At 37.1% G+C, this 23,334-nt stretch overlaps 1 protein-coding gene across 1 annotated transcript in view; it reads right to left on the bottom strand.

Annotated features, from left to right (window-relative positions):
• Positions 1 to 23,334, bottom strand: part of luzp2 (leucine zipper protein 2) — a 240,969-nt gene that overhangs the window by 5,705 nt on the left and 211,930 nt on the right. The window contains exons 10-11 of the mRNA XM_084723563.1: positions 11,261 to 11,365; positions 6,903 to 6,977 (exon numbers count right to left, since the gene is read on the bottom strand). Coding sequence (XP_084579689.1) covers positions 6,903 to 6,977; positions 11,261 to 11,365 — 180 coding nt within the window. The remainder of the gene's footprint in view (positions 1 to 6,902; positions 6,978 to 11,260; positions 11,366 to 23,334) is intronic.

The raw sequence follows: 23,334 nt of genomic DNA, 5'->3' as shown, positions 1-23,334 counted from the left end.
TTTGCTGTGCTCAATTTGGTAAGGAGAAAGTAATCATCTTCCTTACCCTGTTTTACTGTGGGCGTCATTAACGTGAGTGCATGCCAACTAACTAATTAACTAACTGACTGTGCCACAGCAGGCAGATGGTTTTAATTTCTTGGAATATGTTGGCAACTAAAACAAACACCATCATTATGACAAACATTTTCTTTAGTATTCTTGGTTATTGAGCCTTACATATTGAAAATCCATAAACAAACACAGCAGGGGCCCAGGACTGTCTTATTACAGACAGAATTCAACTGCTTTTAAGAATCTTACAATTTAAAACTCAACAGAAGACTTATTTTTTATTATTATTTAGAATAATATTTAATAATTGATGACTCTCAATAATAGCATAGGTCGCAGTTTTTTTTTCCTTTTTAGCTTTTTATCACATTCATCCATGAAATTTTATATTCCAGCTATTGTGTTTCTACTCTCACCTTTCAAATGGATTCAGGAATGTCAGAAACAAACAGTGCTGATGCCACCGTGCTTCAGAGATATGCTCTGTTTATGAATGCCAGGGTTTGCTGAAGTGTTATGGAGTCATATTTTTTGATATTACTCTGAAAGAATCTTAATGATGGACTCGAGCAGACACACCCAACATTTGAATAAATGTTATACAGGTTAGACTGCATACTGTGACTTTAAAGCGCAAGCTTAAACAGTGTTATTTTCCTCCATGTTGTTGACATTATACTTAATCTGGCTGAAACTCCTCTGTGGGTATGTGGTGTCAGTCTGTCAGACTGTCGATGTACAGGCCACATCGATGTGAGCCTCTTTGTCTGATCAGTCTGCCAGGGGAGATTGAGTGAATAGAGGAGGCCTTATTGTACAATATGTCTCACCTAGAAGTGCAGATGTTGCTCTGTTTTATTTAAACCCGTCTTTGTGTTGTACAAAAAACACAACAGATGCAAGACAAGAAGAATAAGCTTTTCTCCCAGAAACAATTGAACATAAGGGGAGATGCCACTCAGGCTCTCAGTCTCAACGTCAGTCGAACATGAGAACACATAATGAAGGTGGAGTAGTGACAGGAATAGAGGGCACTTTAATGCAGATTGATCCACAGAGACCAAAATGCCAATCATTACTAATCAAATTGTTTACTACAACATGAATGGCAAGTGCTGTGCATGAGGGACACCAACAGACAGCTGGAAAAAGGAGTCGATTCAAGATTCAGTGCTGCAACACAATGTGGAAATTTCCCAATTAATGAGATTAAAAAAAAAAGTCTGAAAACTCATTAGTCCAACTGAGATGTTACAAGTCATCTGTTCTTATTGTCAACTCCAGCATTGCCCCTAAAAAATATCTTTAAAAAAAGGGAAACATCAAAGAAATCTTTTGGGTTTAAATCAAAACACCACGACTGTTCAAATATACATTGCTCACTAACACAGATTTCTTTCTATTATTGTATTTTCTGCTAGTCTTGCATCTTGTGTTGATACAGCACAAATGCCTCGGGGAATGAACTGCTTTTGACTTCAATAACATGTAACATATTATGTAGAGCTCTTTCACTACATCGTATCTAAAACAGAATACCATTATCTCATGCTGCTTTGAATCAGTGACACAGTCCACTCTTGTATTACATAAAAAAGCAGTTGTCACACTCTCTCACTGAATATCTCTCTGGCACAAAACAAACCAGTGGAGTCAAATCTGCCCATTTGTCGAGATCGCTTTTGAATTATTCTCGTATTCTTGTGCAAATAGTCTGCGTGTCTAAAAATGGATCGCTGCCACTTGGAATGCAAGACAGTTGCTCAGTTACACAGTATTGCACAGCATTGAAATGAGATGCATTGTTTTGCTGTACCATCTGCCACCGCCAAACAGGTGTGACTCAATTCAATAATATGATGAGGGAGGCAGTTATGCATAGGCCTTGGCAGGGCATTGAATAGAACACACTATAGGTGACATTGGCATATTGAATATTAGGTTTTAGTAGATTGGTTGCCTTCTTTTAGGAATGTGTTGTAGCTATTGTGAGTCCTCCCATCACATTGTTTCATTTGCTGTGCTTTGGTTCATTTCTTTGTGTTGTATTTTGCTCCACACTGAGTTTAATCTTTCTAGAGTTATAGTTGTAAGTCATGTAGTCACACTGAGTGAGCTACATGTTTAGCTGTTCTTTTCTTTCCAAGTCCTTTATGCTAAATGGGATTTAGAAAGTATTTATATCATAATGAGATTGTTACAGCTCAACAGTTTATTTTTAACATAGCTATAATTAGCTTGCTTATTGTCAACAATCCCTGTAAAAAGGCTTTTTTTTTATTTAAGGCAACATTATATAACTATTTTATCTTAAAATAACTGCTTCAAAATGAGTTTGATGCTACACTGACTTGTGTAATAGAGAGAATGGTGCCTTCATCATTCCCACTCTGTGGCCCATGCACCTGTTCTTGCATGTGCAACTTGGGTAGGATCTCCATGCATATGGCTTTACAACATTATGTCAACACATTAGAGCTGCCCCTTAATAGTCAACTTAACCTTTAGTCGGTGCCAAGAGTCTAGTTGACTGTGATTTCATTTATGTGTTAGTCACCGAAAAAAACCCAAAACCCTACCACAAATTCTATTTGAGTGCTGTAACTTGTTGTTAGGCTCGGGGGATTGTTGCAACAGGGACCTTTTGTTCCGGCGCACAGCTGCTAACTGTGCTGTAGCTGCCATTAGCTCAGTTAGTGGTCTTACGGGATACAGCCTCCGAGACCAATGGAGGCCAGTTTGACAGGGAATACCGCTGAGGGGACTAAACATTACGGCGGGTTCAGGCGTAATCATCATCGTCCGTGGTGTTGATAAATCTGCAAGCATTCGTTTTTGTAAAGCTGGAAGTTACTTATTCCTGTTTTTAACGAGGAGAATTGTGTGAGGTTATACTGTGTTGTGTCGTTACCCTTTTTGCCAGCAGTACTTAAAAGGCTGCCCACTTTATGCCTCAAGAGTATATATTTTAATAATTAAATTAATATCATAAATCTGCTACTGCTGCTAGCCTAGATGACTAATGGTTGACTAGGAAAATCTTTAGTGGAGGGCAGCCCTACAACACACCACCAACTATATCACTGTCTTTGGTGGAAATGGATCATATTTTATGGAGGAAATGTTTTCCCTCTGGTGTCTGCCAGCTACTCTGCTTCAACTCTGTGATTTTTCAGAGTTATCTGATGGACAGATAGCTTTACTTGTAACTGCTAAATGCTGCTAACTGTAGCACCTGTTAGTAGGGCTGAACGATTTATCGTTTTCTGATCGAAATTGCGATTTCAGACAACGCGATCACGTGATCGCCAAAGCCGCGGTTTTTTGCAGTGCTCCTGAGGGCTGTACTACGAAGCAAGCTCAACACAGAGCACAACTCACTTTCTTAATCCAGGCTTTCGTCTTCAGACTCTGTGCGCGCTCACATAAAAGGGGCGTTTGTTGCGTCATTTCACTCTTCTTCCGCATGAAATGAAGCGATCGCGAGCCACTTACTTGAAGCAAAATGATCAAGTTGTTATAATTACGAGCTGTGGAAAGTATACTAAATACATTACGGCAAAAAGCAACATCGTTGCTGCAAATGAAGCAGGAGAAGAAGAATGATGTCAGAAAATTACTGATGGACTAAATGTGGTCTTAATGCTGCGGTTTATTCTAACATGAAAACTGCACATTAAACAATAAAACTCCATACAGCAGATTTAAACATGATAAAGTCTGTCAGACACTGTCCTATGATGACAGAGACGTGGACATCGCTGAAGTTTTTGACCAAACCAACGTAAAATGAGTGTAACTGATTTAAGATTGTCCGTGATAAATGATGATGAATGTTCTTATCAGTGATCTGAGCTGCAATATCACCAAAACAAAACAGATAACAGTAAAAAGTATTCAAAGTGTCTGTAGTTGTTTCATCATTATTTTAGTGTGTGGATTATATACGATGTCAATTTAAAGTGTTAATATGATCTGGAGCAAACGGGGAAAATGACTCTGCATCACCAAAAGGAGGTAACCATCATGACAGCGCGCTGCAGACAGTTTGTGCCGCTGTTACATTTTTACATTATATGGGTTCGTTCGGTGATATAACGAACATACAGCTCAGCAGCTTTTCATTTTTAATGTCTTCCTTCAGTTTAAAAGCTATATCGCTCATAAACAACCTTGTTAGGACAATTATAAGTTAAAGAACGGCGCGTTTTACAGACGATTTAATCTGAAACTCTTAACATAACCTGCTGCCGACCAGGTTATGAGTTTAGCATAAGTTACCACGGTCAACATAGCTCGCTAACACATTAATCTCGCTTCGCAGTACACCCCTCTGACGTGCATCACAACCAACAATGCAGCAAACATCATATGGAACTTAATGAATGGACCAGACCTGTGTGTGTGTGTGTGCGTGTGTGTGCGCGCGCGCGTGCGTGTGTGTGTGTTTGTTTATTAATTTATTTATTTATACTGATTTAATGTGATGATGTGTGCGAATTGTCTTCAGTATAGTCAGTAGTTTTTCTCTTAATGTTATTTTTCTTTGAAGCCCTCACAAATACCTAGTTTGAATAATTAATAATGATTGTAAATGTTACTATACATTGTGAATATTGCACTGAAGCTTGATTTGAAGAAAAAAAATCGTGAATCGAATTGAAATCGCAATATCTGCCAGAAAAATCGCAATTAGATCTTTTCCTAAAATTGTTCAGCCCTACCTGTTAGCTACTTAGCTCAGTAAGCCATGCAACTTCTTGACTGCCTGGACCAGAGTGAGAGCTCAGAGCGCTGTGTTTACACTACTAGCACAGGAGTTTTGGACTACTGGGCAGAGAAAGTTTTCAGGGCCAGGGCTGTGAGTACAAGGGTGGAATCAGCGACAACATGTCACAGTTGGAGCTACAGCATGGTAAAAGCTGTCAGTCTCCTACCTGAGGTTCAAGGTACGAGGGGCGAGAGAGCCACTGTGTTGCTGCCAGAGGACTGCTGACTAAGATTACAGCATTGATAGGAATAAATTATAGTGTAATAAACTTGCATAATTCTCTTTTCCCTCTTGATGTTCTAAACATCTCATTTGATTTGTTGCTAATTGCTTATTTCACATATTAAATATTTTGGCAGTTTTCCATTAACTATTAAAAACACATTCAGTGAGTTACAAAGATGCATTGGATTCCATGTTCCTTCATTACCATGAACACATACTATTTGATTTTGAGCCTCAGATATACATCACAAATGGCACACCAAATTAATCAACAGCTGGAAATAATCTCAAAGAAATACTTTCTTTACTTTTATTTGAGTTATGTTTGCTAAATACCGCAGTGGCCAGCTGTTTTCAGAAATTACTGAGCAAAAAAATGAACTTTTATATTTGTGACCTATTTTTTAAGATTTATGTCTTTATCTTTGCTCACTCTGAGCAACACAGAGAGAGTGATACACACTTTCATCCTTTCTGGTGTACTGAAGAATACAGTAAATATGCTACAATTAATTAGGGCTGGCCTGCCCAAATTATTCAATAGACAAATCTTGTAGAAAGCCCATGCCACATTTCTTCCCTCAGGTGCCCGTTTTAAGGTAACAAGACTTAAAACAGACAGACATAAGTAATCATTCATCCCAGCAGCCATTAACTTGTTAAACAGATAAGCACTCACACAATGTTGTACTTATGTTTTATGTTAATGCACTTTACTTTCGACCTCAACTCAATGTGACGTGTTTGACTATGTCTATTAATATTTGTCTTGCACTGTCCACTGTGAGAAGAGTTTGGTGTTTTTTTAACATCTTGTTCTGTATTGTCCATTGTAATATATGTAAGACTATGTTCTTCAACTTTTGTATTGTCTTTTGTGCTGCCCATTGCTGTGTTTGAATATGTCTTGGTATTTTTTGAGTGCTTCTATTGCTGTATTGCTTTTAGTCTGCAAAACAATTTCTCCCTGAAACCCTAATAAAGTTAAAGTTAATTCAAACTTTTGCTGCATGCGTGCTGACTATGATCAAAAAAGGGAGCACACATTACACCTATTTTAAAGTCTTTACACTGCTAGTTTTTGTATTGATTTTAAAATTCTTTTCTATATGGCCTTGCACCAGACTACCTCTCAGAAATGCCTTTGGTTTATGAACCAGGAGGGCACCTCACATCTCTCAGTTCTTCTCTTTTAGCTGTTTCACAAAGCAGAACAAAAACATTTGGTGATGCTGCTTTCAGCCATTATGCTCCAAGCTGCTGGAACAGCTTTTCAGAGGATCTCAGAGGAGCTGAAAATATTGATATTTTTAAGCATAAACTAAAGATCCAGCTTTTCAGTCTGGCTTTTGGATAGTGTTTTAAAATTTTCTGGTTTTATTGTCATACTTATCTATTATCAGTGTATTATAAGCTTGTTTTTTTTACATTCATTTTATTTACAATAATCATCTATTCCGTTTTGTTTTATCAACATTATTATTATTTATTTTGTTCTGTTTTGCTGTGCATTAGTTCATTTTTAACATCCTATATTTGTAGTTGTAGAGCACTTTAAATTGCATTTGTTTTGTTTGAAAGCTGCTATGTAAATAAAGTTTGATTGATTTAGTAGGAACAATGGGCTTGGGGCTGAGTGCCATGGACAGGGTAGTTAATCTGTGAGACAGACTAACACAGTGTTGTCGAAAATAAGACAAATAAAGAAAAACACTAGCCCCATATCCTTAATTAACTGATTAGTTATTTTCTTCAGGGCCAAAGAAGAACAAGAAGTCACTGCAGCGACATGAGTAAATTTTGAAATGTCTGCATCTGTTATCATTTCCATATAAATTTGAGAAAAGCTCACCTGCTGTGGCTCTGGTAGCTTTTTACTTTCCGGGGCTGATTCCTCCGTCTGATTCTGGAAGCAGTTGCCCCCGGCCTATAGAAGCAGAGGGAAAATATCTCGGTGAAGTGCAGAGAGTTCATGCTGGGAAGTTGTGTCAACTTCCCAGCTGCGCATATTCAGTGAAAACACGAGATGAATAGATAGATCAGTGACATTAATGCTCCCTTTGGATGTTCACAAAGAAAGCTACGAGAAGTTTAATCGACTTCTTCTATGAACATAGAATCATCCAATTAAATCTTTCATGGGATTTATGACAGTGATTTTGGTAAACTGTTTACATGTGTACTGAATAAAAAAATGTTTTATTAGCATTAGTAGTTCTGAGACTGTTGGATGGATGCACTTAATCCCAAATTTGGAGATTTTTGTGTTACAGCAGCTTGTCATCCAGGCATTGTGTGGAAGAAGTAAATAAACAATAATATACATAAACATAAGAAGAGAGAAATATATCTCAATAGAAAACTAACAAGTAACAATCCTTTGCATACTGTTTAGAAAATAAGATATATGGAAACATATATTATTAGAATAATACATCTGATATAAAAAGAGGTCTATAGAAAAATCTAAAAATAAATATTTTAGCTATCAAAGTTGAGGGCTTTTTTAAACTAAAAATGCAACAGGGTGAAACAGTGATATAAAGATGTGTAAAATAACCGCGAGCAAAGTTATTGAAGCAGCAGAACAGAGTGGAGTTTGTTTCAGACAGGAACTATGTTTCAGACATGAACTATCGAGCTGAGAACATCAGCTGCTTGTCTCAGTTTTTTACAGTATCGTAGTCTATTGAGTACCCTTCAGTTCTGGACTGCTGATCGGAAAACAGAAGCAATTTGAAGATGTCACCCTGGGCTCTAAGAACTTGAGATGGATATTTTTCTGTATTTTCTGACATTTTGTAGACTAAACAATCAATCATGAAATAATCAATACAGAAAATAATCATTAGTTGCAGCCCTACAGGACATGTTGCATCAGATTGCTAATAGTTATGTCAATCATTTCCCTGCTGTGTGAAACCTGAAGCCATTTTACATCCCATGATAGAAAATCTGTTCTCACGTAACACTGCTGCAAATTGTTAGGGACAAAATACAGCTTTTAACTAGAACCATAAAGTGTTCTTCAGCTGGTCCCCATAGGAAAACACTTTTTGGTTCTCTGTTTTTGTTTTGTAAAGGTCCCACTTTGAACCCTTTCAGGGAGTAGAGAGTAGAACCCTGCATTAACAGTTATACCTAGAACCATCCATGGGGGTTCTATCCAGAATTGTTCCACCCCCTAAGGATCCTAACAAGAACATCCAGGGGTTTGACCAGGAACAATTTTATATTCCAACAGTTTTATCTAGACCATAAGGTTTGACTGAGAACCCCTTTTATATTTCTACCGAGAACCCCATTTATATGCAAATGGTTTGATCCAGAACTCAGCCAGGGGGTTCTACTGAGAACCCTTTTATATACCAAGAATTTTTTCTAGTATGCGTCCAGGGAATTCTACGGAAACCCCTTTTATATTTCAGGGGTTGAATCTAGGATTTTAACAATCCTTGAAGAACCCTTTTTGAAACCCTTATTTCTAAGTGGTACAAAATCACCATTAATTACAATTACTTATCTATTAAGTAAATTGTGAATTACTGACTTGAAGCACCTGCTGTACACAATATTTGGATGCATCTAACCACATGGAGGATGAGTGAACGCCTGGATGTTTCATACCACCATGAGATGATCTCCTGCCTAATGCGTTTTATATGAAAAATGTATATTTCCAAACAGTTAAGCGTGGGGTCTGTCTATGAAAAGCAACACATTCGTTAGACTGTAGCAAACGTGTCATATTTCATTTCCAAACTGAAGCACAGACGGCGAGCTATCGGCGCTCGTACAAACTGTCTCTCCTCATTTCCTCCCAGCCTACGGGGAGAGGAGGACAGGGGGAGATGTGACGGTGTTCACGAGCAAACACAATATGTGTGTCTCTGTTTCAAATATGTCTCCTCTTATCTGTATCAGAATGTTTCTTCCTCTCTTGCTGCAGAATTTTTACAACCCTGCCAAAATTATATAATCAATTATGGGACACCAGTGAACATTGTTTTTGGCACGATTTCATTAAAGAACAATCTCTTTGACACGGTTTCCACAGAGGGTAATTTCCTCTTCTGGGTGGCATCCCTCCATACTCCCCTGTCTCCAGTGGTCTATCAACTTATATCTGTAATAGTTCTTGATGGCCACTTGTCAGAAATCCTTATGGACCCTGTTCGCTTTCCACTGCCTTTTTCAAATCCTCTTGGTTTTGACAGGGTTGGAGATTCTCATTCGGAGCCTCCCTGATAACCGCTGCCACTCACACTTGCCTGGATCTTAGAGAAGCAAGTGTGTGACGGTAAGGTACCGAAGTCCTTCACAAAAAAATTCTGAATAGGAGAGGTCAGTGACTGCTTTTCTCTTTCCTCCCTCGATCACTGCTTGCACAGCGAGGCACTCAGCCCCCACGAATGTTCCAATGAACATCCTCCGTGTAAAACTGTGTTTGCACCGGGCAAGTGCAGTTGTGAGTGAAAAGCTCTTTGAAGTGAGTGTCAATGTGCAAATTCTATCTTCCCTGCAATTGCAGCACACTTTCTCATGCAGTTGGAGGTAAACGTATTGCTGGAATGATTGTTAGTGTGATTTAAGGCTCCAACAAACTATCATGTTCTTTTATTGATTGATCTGTCAGGTTGTTTTTTCGATTAATTATTTAGTCTACAAAATGCCAACTGCAAGTTCTCATAGCCCCAGGTGATGTCTTCAAATTGCTTGTTTTACGTGACTATCTTTGGGTTTTGGCCTGTTGATCACTTCCGAGAATTAAACCAAAAAGGAAAGCAGCCAATCCCACTTACCCAGGGCAAGTGAAATTCTATGTCAGGCAAGTAAATCTTGCATTTTACTTGCCAAACTGGGCAAGGGGTAAAAAGAAATTTTAATTCATTAATCGTTAAAGTAGTTTTTCATGCAAAATGGCAGAAAATGCTGTTTTCAGCCTCTCAAATATGCAGTATTCCATATTTATGATCATAAATTTATGATCATATCAAACAGAATAGTAGGCTGACAAATAAAACCATTTAAAGACATCACCTTGGTCATTCAAAAACTGGGATGGACATTTTCCACTATTTTTTCTGACATTTTATAGAAGCTGCAGCCTGAGATTATACATGACAGTCAACTTTAGTTTTATAATTATTTAATACCCCCTAATAAAACAGTTTGTACAAGGGCAAGTAGATTTCTGACCCACTTGCCCAGTTAGGCATTAATGTTGAGCCCTACTCACCCCTGGGAATCTCTGAATGTTTAATAAATAACTTAAACAAGTAATTAGAGCCTGACCAATATATCAGTTGACCAATGATATCGGCCTGATATTGGCCTATCACAACTACATCGGTCTATAACAGTATTGGCAAGTATGATGTCCGATACGTGACTATATGAAAACTTTTTAGTGAAAAATAATGCAGTGTTTTTATTTGTGAGCTTTATAGACAGAATTTTAAATATATTTGATACTTTTTCTTAATTCAGGTTTAATAATATAGGCCTACATATTGGTCAGGCCCTACAAGTAACAGATTATCAGTATTGCCATTTGTTTTCCTGTTGATTGACTAATTAATTAATCATTTCAATAAAACAGCTGTAAAACACGTCAGGCTGTTAAGAACAATGCATAATATTTTTCCATCTGCATCTATTCATACCCTGTAAGCAAGACTGCAACTATTAATTATTTTGTTATGAAATATCAGTTGATCATTTTTTTATGATTAATCAAATAATCAAGTAGTGCAAAATGCCCATCACAGTTTCAGCATGGCCAAGTGATTATCACCATGCTGAAACACAAAATAATTTTTCTGTCAAACAGCTAATTGTTTCAGACCTACTTGTTACCATAATCTGTTTAAAGCTGATGTTTGATGTACCACAAACTGCTAATTTATCATTTCACTACATGTTTCATTAGTATAGGGGTTGTAGGACTAAATAAGAACTAAAGAACTAAATCAACAAAATGTTAACTGTAAAAGTTGAACTATATAAACTGAAGAATGTATCATCGAGGTGAAACTTGTTGAAACAAGTCTTCCCATTACTGAACCTAATGAAAACACTTGGAGTGAAAGTGGCTTGTTTGATTTCTGATGAGGGACTTAAGCATGAATTCAGAGAACAGATGAACCTCATGGATACGAGCCCTCGGGTCACACAGGCCATTTCAGTTTAATTACTCCAAAGGCTCACCTTTTCCATCTGGCACTCTTTAAGTCCGCCACTCTCTCTCCTCATTACTCCGATGTTCACGGGTGATTTACTGGCTGTGACAATTCTCTGAACTTTAGAGATATCCTGTAAGAAAAAAAGAGAGAACATTTGAACTTGGGGTTAAAAATAAAATGGGATGTCTTGTTGATGCAGCAGTGGGTTCATTAAGGTTCTTGAAAAGTAAACATTTCTGACTCAAATGTTCATAACTGTTTAATTTATTACTTGTTCCTTCAGACTAATTCAGCTTATTTATTTGAAGTGAATAAATTATGGTTGAATGACTGTTTCAACAGGCAGCACGAGGGCAGAAGAAACAGAGTGCTGACAAACTAAAAAGAGAATTATTGAAATTCTAAGGCTTGGAGGTAACGCAGTAATATTCAGCCATCACATATCCAGTACTAAGATCAAAAACTTTTCTTAATAATTCATTTCTTTGCACAAATACTTCTTCAATTTGAACTACTGCAGTTGGAAGCCAGACTCCACATCCACCCCACCACAGCAGCTGTTTCCAAAATCTGGATTACAAAGTCAGCTTAAAAGAAGTCGAACAGTCTCATTCTTAAAAACAAGGCTCATCTAAAACTAACAGATACTGTGATTATTGGGATTATGTTTTGTCAGTCAAAGTCAGCCAAAATCAGCTGTTCTATGTTTCTGTTTGGCTGCACTTAGGCACAGCTGTGCTTTAAGCTAAGTGCTAACATCAACATACAAAGATTCTCACAAACAAAATGCAACCATACTCGTGTACAACAAGTATAAACTGTTTAAACTAAGATGGTTAACATAGTAGAGTGTTAACATTTGCTTATAGCACAAAGTACAGCTGAGGCTGATTGGAATGTCATTAGTTTTGCAGCGAGCCTATTTGATCAAAAGTATTGGACAAACTGGAAGGTAACCAAAGTGATTACAATCCATTGGCAATCCATCCAGTAGTTGTTGAGATATTTCAGCCAAGACTACAGTGATGGACGGACTGAATTTAGTTGAATCATTGAATCATTTTCTCATTAACTTAATTTAAATAAACAACTTTTATTTGTTCGAGTTAATTAAACTTGACATTTCTGTTTATTTTCAGAACTAAACATGAGTTCTTCTAACTTAAATTAAGTTTCTAAGAAACATGATTATTAGACTTACCACTTTGCATAATTTGAAAGTTAAAACCCTCCCCTTTTTATTATTGAAGAAAATGTATATGATAAAAACTCGCTGTGTCTCTAAAAGATAAGTTATGGTTGCTTGTTTTCATAATCATGAAAACACTGCAAACCATGACGGAGATTAATACTGAATTCATTCCCTACCCCCTGGAAAATGTTTCCTTCATGCAAACCATACATGATGTGCCTTCAAAGTCTCATAATTAATTTTGAAATGTTTTGTCACCAAGGGAGCATGTATGAATTAGCCTGGCATTGCTAGAATAATTTGCAAATGCACATCAGTCTGGAATCTCTCAGCTAATTTTCTATTTCTAAGGGGCCATTCTCAACCTATCTACAATCAATAAGAGCAATGAAACTGGCAGCCTGGTTACACACTTGCTCAAATTACAGCTTATATACTAAAATGTGTTTGTGAAAACATTTGAAGCAGGAAATAGGAAATGTAGAGAAAGAATCTTGATTCATATTTGATCAGCACTGCCTAGTTTGACAGTTTTACCTGAGTTTCATGAGCCTGGTGCCTGGCGCTCAACATGTGTGACTTTTTGGATATGTACCACTGACACTCTTTTTTTAGTTTTTGTATAAAACCTGCACAATTTCAAATAAGCGGTTGTGATTGGCCTGAGCAGCACATTTAGAAATGAAGGGGAGGGTGAATATTGAGTTGTCTGCTTCCTAGGCTACATATTAACAGGTTACACATTTAGTTAGCCAGGTATTAAATGCAATTAGCAACCGCATGCCATCACATCTGTTTAGTGTTGTTGGGATTTATTTTGTTATGAAAAAAATGTAAATGCATAGTCAGATGCTGGACATTTAAACTAGCATGCAATTGATGTCTAGACATACACATGTCAGCTCTGGGTGAAAAATGAGTAATAAATAAAATAATTCTGGGAGGTAGATTTGGGATTTACTTCTGTGAGAGCAACATATGATAGACAGTGCTGTTTCAGTGGAACCCACTGCAAAAATAAACAAACAAATAAACAAACAAAAAAAAAGGTCCAGATGGTGTGAAGAGAAGAAGATGGACAGTTGGAGATGAAAAGGTTCTCTCAGGAGATAGCAGAGCAATCTATATCACTACCACCTGAAATGATGTCCGTATGAAGAGACAAGACTCTACCAAGGTTGATGTGTTTTGAACCAGTGGATTAAGAAATGCGTTATTCTAGGGGCCAACAAATAGTAAATGAAAACTTTAGATCTCAGGAGGGTTACACGGCAGGTTTCAGTCAACTTTTTTCATCACCTAGTAGACATCATCAATCGAATACTGATGAGAAACGCTGTCTAACTGGAAACTTCTCTGACTCAAGTTAGTGGCAATCTCCTTCAGAGTGTGTGTGTGTCTTCTTATTGTCTCAATAAACTCTTAACATGGCTTGAAATCAAATTCATAGCCTGTTTTGCATAATGTTTCTGAACTATGGTGGGAACATTTTGTCATTTATATGCACTTGCTGGCAGTAAGATGAAATCACTTAGAATATATTAAAACCATGACTTTATCAGAAATGCCCATGATAAATACGGTCATTGCTGTAATGTGAGAATTACATAATTCATCCATGGGGTTTTTATTAGGATACAACCCATACAGCCTTATATTCCAAACATATATGGCAGCAGAGTAACTCAATGATTTCCTCTGCTCTGCGAAAATGAACTAAAATCCTCTGAATTCACATTTCTAACTCAATCTGGTACTCTGGTACAGTCCACACTGATGAGCTACAGCAACCTCAAACCTCAATATGAAGACTCTTTGTGTTGTGTGAGGTTTCAAGGGCTCTTTTCATTTTGGGTTGACATCTTATTTCATTTTATCTATTATTTTCTAATACTAGTTTCATTAGCAGGAGTAGCTGAAGTTTATTTGAAAAGTTGCTTTTAATTTCTATCTTTTATATGCACATCTCGAAGACTGTGAGACTTCAGAAATATGACTCACAATATACAGTCTCTTGAAGTGTATGATTAAACTTTTTCCCATGGTCTTGTGTTCAAAAAGCAAACAAAATCTGCAGTGAATCGGGCTCCCTGGCAGCTCAGTTGGTACATCATGTGTGCCATGTACTGAGGTGGAGTGCTTTGCAGCGACCGTGGGTTCAATCCCAGCCTGCAGACTTTTTCTGAATGTAATTCCTCCACTCTCTCTCTCTGTTCTGTCCTATTCAAGAAAGCCATAAAAAGCCTAAAAACATTTTTAAAAATAGCAATAAATTGTAATAGTAAATTGCAATGCATAGTGAATCAGCACCCAAGTATTGTGATAGTATCGAATCAGGAGATAAATGTGTCATCCCATCCCTACTATTTTTTGGAGACCTAGCCTAGACCTAGACTTAGACTAGGCTTGGGTGGTATAAAGATATCATGGTATTCCAGGGTATTAAAATATCCCAATGGTATGATTTTCCATACTGTCCTAAATACAGATGCTACTCTTTATATTAAATTGATAGGGAGATGCTGTATTGTAGTGAGCAGCTTACACCACCAGAGGGCAGACTCTCTACTTGCGAACAGTACAGGTGAGAAACATGCCATCAAGGAGATGAAGCTACAGGATTAACAATTTAAAAAAAAGAAGAAAAATGCCTCTGCCCCCGTTTTGGAGTATTCTGGATTTAATCACGCTGATAAAGGTACGATAGAAAACACTGCAGATTACTGATTGACCAGAGGAGCGTACTGGAGTGAGTGTGTAACTTTAGAGAGAGAGCGAGAAAGTGTCAGACTGATTATACTGTCTGTGGCAGATGAGAAGGTGAGCAGTGAAGTTGGCAGTAAGTGTACAGTGACGGCGCTGTAAATGTACAGTGTAGGTTTGAGTTTGTCAGTGAATAAAGACTGCACATATACGTCTGTTAGGCTGCAGCGAGGCTGTGTTGTTTTCACTATTGTGGGAATAACGTCGCTATGACAACCAGCTCTGCCTTCAGTACAGTCAAGTACAGTTGAGTTGTTTAATACAAGTTTTGCACAAATACTGCCACAATACCATGAACCCTGGTAGAATGTCAGATATGATGTGATGCACATGTTTTTATACCATCACTTGTTGAAAAGTTTTTCAACAAGTGATTTCACTGCATCAGTCCTGAAAATAGAACTTAAATTGAATCCTTGTTTGTATTTATTAAATGGTATTTCCAATCAGATTAAAAAAATACAGAATATTAATTACCAGTTATCACAGTTCCTACCATTAGACAGACTAACCTTAGAACTAAACAATCAGGGACATATTCTTCAAGAACTCACACTATTTTCTTACTTTTCTGGACTTATATACACACCATAAATTATGGACTATGAAGTTATTGTGATTGAATTTTGTCACTGCTTTTGTCTCATCTTTTCTTTCTTTTTTTTTGGGTGGGGTGGGGTGGGTGGTTATTTATTTTTGGTTTGTTTTTCTTCTAAGTTTTCTAAGTGTACTTTGTTGTTGTTTTTTAAATTTCCTTTATTTGCTCTTTTGCCTGCTTGTCTGTGTTTTGTTCACTTGGGTGTATGTGGGTGGAGGGGAGGGATGAGGGACAGGAGGAAACTCAGTGTACTCTGTTATTATTGTATGATTATATATTAGTGCTGGTTTAAGGTACATCTGTTGCACATAAAAAGATGATGAAAAAAGGAAGGTATGAAAAAAACCCCAAACCTGGATATCACTGCTGCCTCCACCTGTGTAAATGTTCAAAGGCATCCATGTTGATGAGTCACTTGGCAAATTTTGTTCAGAAATTCTTATTTCAAAATTAATATATGATAGAAGTGTTTCAAAATTTGACATCTACAGATCTCAAGTGCAAAACAGTTAGTGAACCCTGTTCACCTGCAGGTTCCCTGATTGAAATCAGCCTTCTTCAAACTACACTGAGTGTGGTGGAGGCTGTTTTCTTTTAAGGGCCCTCGAGTACAGCAAGTGCTTTCTACTTGACCCTCTTGCATAGGAATGTTGACATTATTTAGGGGCAGCCGAGTCTCACTCAAGATGAGGTACAAACTACTCGCTGCTCTCTCTATACAGCAACTCTCCAACAATAGGCTATCAAAAAGTCAGCTACATGTGCTTGGAACAATCAAACTGTACTGCTGATGCTCGGGTCAGTGGCTCACGTAGGTGTTGAGACCAAAACTCAACACTGGAAAGGCCAACCTGTCAATTGACATGTGTTCTGAAATACCTCGACATTTACAAGCAGTGCAGAAAATATGCATTTCTGACTTCTCCTTCAGTTACTTTTTTGTATTTTCTTATCATACATAAACATTTTGTATTTTAACAGACACTTAATATTTTGATAGCCTGATAAAATAGTTTCCAGACACAATCATTTTGAAATACATGAACAGTGTAACACAAAAGTAATATAAGAAATTGTGCTTGGACCACATACTGTATTTTTCCCGCAGTCTACCACATAGTTCCAGTAAGAACCGAACAGTAAAAGATAAGCTGAGCTTGTACAGCAGATATTTCTCCAAAAGTAGCTCTTTCTGCTGCAGCCAGTCTTCTGCTCGAGACTAGTACATAGTACCTTCCTTAACTGGGTCAAAAGTGGTCTCTTGAGAGCATAAAGCAAGATGGTTGCAAGATGAACACGAGCAGACTTAACCTGTCACTGTCAAGCTCCATTCTTACTTTGGCAGCTGAAACAACATCTTTTTAGGCAGGTTCAGTGGGATTGGCTTTTACTTGTGGAAGTGACCACTTTTGGGCGCACATTTCATGCATTATTTCTTAACTTTTGACAGCATCCGTCAAAAAATGCAGAATTTTACAGTACAGCAATGGAAGAAAGAAAGTATCGGTCTCTGTAAGGCCAGTTATCCTCCAGTAGAAGCTGGATAAAGCACTTAAAGCACCACTACACTGTATTTTGGCATTTTTATGATATTTCATATTTTTCTGAGTCATGTCCTGACAATGTTGATAAATTACCCTATTTGCCAAATATTCTTTGACAGATAACTTCAGTTTGTGCTCAATGTTAAAATATTTAAACTGCAGCTAAAATGGAAGTGTGTTATATGACAACAGTAAGATGAAGTGACTCTTTGTCACCCCTGACCAGTGGTACTGAAGATCTGTACTCAAGTAAAAGTACCTTATTTTGCTGAAATATTACTCAATTACAAGTAGAGGTACTGGTTTTGGTAATATACTTAAGTAAAAATGCAGAGTATTCATCTCAAAAACTACTCAGAGTAGTTAATTTTAACCGTTGATGTTAAATACATTAGAAATGGGGGTGTGCGTTTTCCTGAACCTTTGGTTGAAACCACCAACAATCAAATACTAGATAAAGAATCGTCATAGAACAATCAATTAATCATTAATAATTTATAAGATATGACTTTTTTTTAAGTCAAAGTTTCCTTATTCAGCAAATGGCTCCACATGACAAAAACAATGTCAGATGAGGAGCAGTTACTACAATGTCAAGACTATTGATTAAATATCCATAAATATATTTTTAATTAGTCAAATTCTTAATGCTGATTAAAAATTAATCATGCTGTAGCATTTTGTTTAGTTCTTTTGGTTTGTATGATCAATTCACCTGATTGGCTACTAAAATGCAGATAAAAGGATTGGATATTAATTCAAAGTGTACTCAGAATGCAATTATTATTTTAAAAGTAACTAAGTGGATTACATAGTGTGATGCATACTTAAGTATGCGTAAAAGTACCCCAAAAAAAACTACTTAATTACAGTAATTTGAGTATTTGTAATTAGTTCATTCTGCCCCGTCCCTGACCCTAAGGTTGTCAAGTATCAATACTTAAATATGGAGAAAAATCCTCCACCTCATAACTTATGTGAGAGTAACTGCTGTCACTATACATGCTAATATCCTTGCTGTTGCTCTCCATGCTAATGATGTTGACCAATCTGTCTGGTTGGTCTGGCAACCTAAAATTGTCTGCTAAGATTGGCTGGTGTGGAGCTTTGAAATTAGTTTTTTTTTTTGCCTTTTTCTTATCTGAAACCCTCCACTGTGCCTTCAACTGACATACTGTGAATATTTTGGAGATACTGAGCGGATGTCTTCCCTCTCTTGAATATAATGGAAGTAGATGGCACTCTGCTTGTGGTGCTCAAAGAGCTCCCCCCCAGAAAACATCTGAAGAACTCAACAGCAGTGCCTTTTTCAGAAATCATGACCTGGTCACTCAAGATAATCCCCAGACCTTGTTGTGAGCAGGGCCATGTAGGCACTACTTTCTTTCAACAAGAAAGAAAGTAGTTCCATTAAAATCGAGAGAAGGCAGGCATCAGATATCAGCCATCTCTATGGCTGATACCTCCAAAACTCAGCAACTCACAGCAAAGCAATATAGATGGATAAATAACTACAGGTAAAAGGAAAAAAAGATCTTATTGATTTTGGGGGCAAACTGTTCCTTTTAAAAAAGAACTTTGTTAGAAACAATCACTTAAGTGGACTTGTTATTAAGGTTTCTCCCATTTGTTGCATGATGCAAATGTACCAAATTCAGCTGATAAATATCTTAAAGCTACTTTCTTTGCACTGTCATCCTCCTCCTATCTCCTCCTTGCACGGCAGTGATGAATATCCCTCCGATTTATATAGACAAGGAAACAATCATAAAAGTAAATAGTAAGTGCTGAGAGCAGGGCAATGAAATGCCCGATTTCTCCTCCAGCACAGCGCTCCGAGCATCTAAGACATCATCTCCCATTACTCTGATGAAAATTGCATGCTATCGGACCACAAGACTTGGCTCTCTCCCCAAGACTGTTAAATATGAAGCAACTTCCACTCCAATCTTGCTGATCTCTGCATCCTCACGCTAATGAATCTTTCACCAGCAAGAAGAGCTTTGTCTGTGTGTGTGTGTGAGAGAGAGGCAAGGTCTGCAGAAGTCTTATCTGCAGCGTCTACCAGAGCTTAAGGCCCATTATGTTAACTCAAACTACGAGCGTGAAGCTCAAAGGGGTGTCAGTAAGTGCTTGAACAAACACTTACCCACTTTGGATTTCAAAAAACACAAAGCGGATTTTAGTTTAAGTGTGCTCAGGAAACTCAAATGTATGTTTTATCACCCTGTTAGTGGATAAAGACTTCCTCCATATGTTTAAAGCTTTGGAGCATTTATTTTCTTTCAACATTGGTGCAAGAGTGGATATTTCATTTCACTGTTGGCAGGGGGTGGACAGTTCTTGAAGGGAACATCAAATGTGTGCTGCTGTAAATATATATATATAATATTTCTACTTTATGCACATGGTAATTGATAAGGATTGTGCGTTATGTTCAAATGTTAAAATGGCAGTGTTCCTTATCAGTTCAAAAGCCCACATAAGTTACTATAATTTCAACCAGCAATATCAAGAATGACCAGTGGGTGGCAATGGTACACATGTGGGTGTTGTTTTATAATTATAAAGAGTTTGATATATAGTAATTTATTTTTCTGGTACATTTATGTGTTACTGGTCTAATCTAAGTAGCTTTACAAGAACATGAAGCTCAAAATAAGTTCACACATCACATCACTCTAAAAACAAAAGAAAAATTAATGCAAAATTAATGCAAGAGTTTTCATTAATCTTTTGAATTATGACAACTTCAAATGAAATTAAGTTCAACCGAAAGACTAATGATTCAATGTTCAGACTAGTTTTTCCACTTAATTACGATAATTGTAAACACTAGTTTTTAAGTTGACAATTGTTTAAAAGTAACTTCAATTAGTTTGTTCAGGTCTTAGTCTTACCTGTCTGAAGAATGTTTAGAGGTTGGGGGAGGGAACTTGAAATCCTGAACTCAAGGTGGAGAAAAATTGCATTTTCAAGCCAATTTCATAAAGTTACTACAACTTCAATTTAGTTCTAAATCAGTTAACATGAATTTTTATCTTGCAACCAGCTGAAGTGGTGTCAGTAGGTCCCCTGAATTACATTTTGGAGTGACAGTTTTTGTTGTAATTATTTCTTGTCCTCCTTTATCTCCAAAATTATAAACAAAATTGCATCATGACAGCCAATCTAATGTGTAAGTAAGAAAAAATCTTAGAACCTAATTACATAGGTCGGTTAATCTTAAATATTATATATTAGAAATATTACTGTTAACCATCTAAAAAACAAAATAGTTCGGTATGAAAATGATCTTGTACCTCCTCGCACCGAGGGCTAATGTGTGTTAGCAGGCACTGGACCAAAACACTGTGTTGCATACAAGGCGGGGAAGCAGTCTTACTGAAATTAAAAATTTTTTGTTTTTTGTCTATAATTAGCATCCAAAGCATATTATTATATAAAGTCAAATTATATAGTTACGTTAATGATATGCTGAGGAAGACAACTTTCTTTTATGCCCAGAAAGGAGTGGTCCGGACCCCCCCGTACCTCCCTTAATTGCCGCCCTTGCACTGATGGTAGTGCCGTCATACCCTGCTGTGTGCAAAATAATTGCCTTTTGATTACCAACAATAATTAGCTTATGATTAGCCATGCATTTTCACAAACATTATCATGTCAAAGTAAATGCGTTTAGCTGCACTTCCCTTATACTTATCTGTCAGGTTCAAAACTAAACAACAGAAAGTAGGATAAAGGGTGTTATAATAACACTACTGAACACTTTCATTCTGTTAATGAGCATAATGAGGAACAACACATCGTCATCAAAGAGCCAAGTTCTTGACATTTGTCTTTCTGTCAGTGGATTGTTACCTAACTTCTCAGCTGTGGGCTTGTTGGCTCCTTTATGCAAAGTGAGTGCTATTGTGAGTTGTTTTTCACCACTTAATTTGAAATAAATTTGGCAGTGATTTAAATGAGGTCTGACCCACCTCCACATGCACAGGCAGAGTGGACAGATGGAGCACACCAGTAATCTTTACAGTGAAGGCGCACTCAGATTTATCAGACAGCCCGTCAAAGTGTACAGCGGCTACAGGAGATAATGGAGCTAGCAACTGCTCACAAGTGGAGTGCTGCTATTTGTATGCTAATGAAGTGGGAAGTATAAACTTCATTAGCATAGAAAAATCAACCCACACCTACCTTGAGTTTTCGTTAGTTCTCTTTTCTTTGGTGAGATGCTTATTTTGCCCATGTGCTGGCATTTATTTGGCTTTTTCCGTAATGAAAGGAGGATGATGGGGAAATACTTGTTATAATGGGATCATCCTGGTTTGGCCACAAACAGCAACAAGAGTTTAAATGTGGACAGAAGGTGTCAATTACAGAATATTGTTTTGTAGGATTCCACAGCAGGAGGACAGTGGCAACACTAGTGGGGACGATGGCACTGAAGCATGATAAGAAATAAAGAAAACTACAAAAAAAAAAATCCCCTAAGTGGCATGTCAAATCTCTTAGGCACCCACGAAAGAGATGCGGGGTAAATTGTGACTGCTTTGAGGAGAGAAAAGCCTCTTAAAGACAGAATTGCTCACCAGGATCATGGCAGATAAGGCACTGTGGTGCTGTGGCCGACTTCATGATTTCAAAGTGACTGCAGTAGCTGCTTTTCAGAAATCAGAACTAACACAGTCTCTGATTGAGGTTGACATGGCTGCATGGTCGAGGGAAAAATAACCGTAGCTCCTAGGAAGTATATTTTCAAGGAACAAAAGTGATGTGTATATCCTGCTGTATAGAAGAGTTCATCTGAATCAGTCAGCATTTGATGTTATTGAAGAACAAAAATGTTTTGACTGGATAAACACTTGACATTAGTCTTAAAATGACAAAATGTTCCACTTGCAAAACAAGAAGCAATATCTGGATTTATGTTGGAGTGACAGCAGTCGCTATCCATCCTTATAACCGTCCCATCACCATATGCTTATCTCCCAGTTTGATACTATCGTATTAATTGGGTGCCATTTAATATGTATTGCGATCCTCCAAGTATTGCTATTCGACATTGCAATTTATTGCAATATTTGTTTGCTTTTTTATCACTACACCATGGGAAAAAAGTTGAATCATACCCTTTGAGAGACTATCAAGAGTTCTATTTCCAAAACACACTCCACATCATGTCAGTCAGCATTTCATTTCAGCAGCATCATTGTTATACTGCGTATTAAAGTAGTAAATTAAATACTTTTTAAGGTAAACTGTTAAACTGTTCCTGTTCATCAAGCTGGTGTCATGAGAGAAGTATTAATTAAAAATTAATAGAGCCCCTAAAAAAAACTGTTCGCAACACAAAACCCTGGACCTGACTGCATATAAAAGTGGTAAATGAAATGTAAAATACATCAAATAAAAAAAGAAGTGCTACATCTAGCTGTTCCTGCTCATCAAGCAGAAAACAAATACAACAGATAAATATATGTGCTGCAGTAGTAGTTGTACTCTGAGTTTGACATTTGACCCTTTGAGGCTGCTGTAGCTGGTCACTATGGAGTCAGAGTGATACACTGAGTTAGCAATGTGAAATCAGCAGAACAGAGGAAATTTAAGCTTTAAATTATCTGCACATATGTAATTTTGTGTGAAGTAAAAAGGATCAGTTTGATAATATTAACATGGCCATGATGCTACTTTCTGTTAGCACATCAATGGCATTTCACACTATGTGTTAGCAATGAGCTAATGGACCAACTACTGATGTATCGCAGTTAAAAATGTCCCAATACTGTACTGGATTGTGACAATATCTACTGTAATATTACAAGGTTAATTATTGTATTATTTTTATTAGTATTTTTATTTTATAGGACTGCTACAGACTTCTGCATTGTTTTTGTTTTGCAATTATACATAATTAAAACATACATTACCAACGACAGTGATGCTTTTTTTTTTTTGCATATGCGTAGTTCATGAGGGGCTACTTTTATTTTATTAAAGAAGGA

Source organism: Lutjanus erythropterus, chromosome 1, assembly GCF_056507025.1.
Source record: "Lutjanus erythropterus isolate fLutEry1 chromosome 1, fLutEry1.hap2, whole genome shotgun sequence".
In the NCBI taxonomy this organism is placed as follows: Eukaryota; Metazoa; Chordata; class Actinopteri; order Lutjaniformes; family Lutjanidae; genus Lutjanus; species Lutjanus erythropterus.
This window is presented reverse-complemented; position numbering and strand designations above follow the sequence as displayed.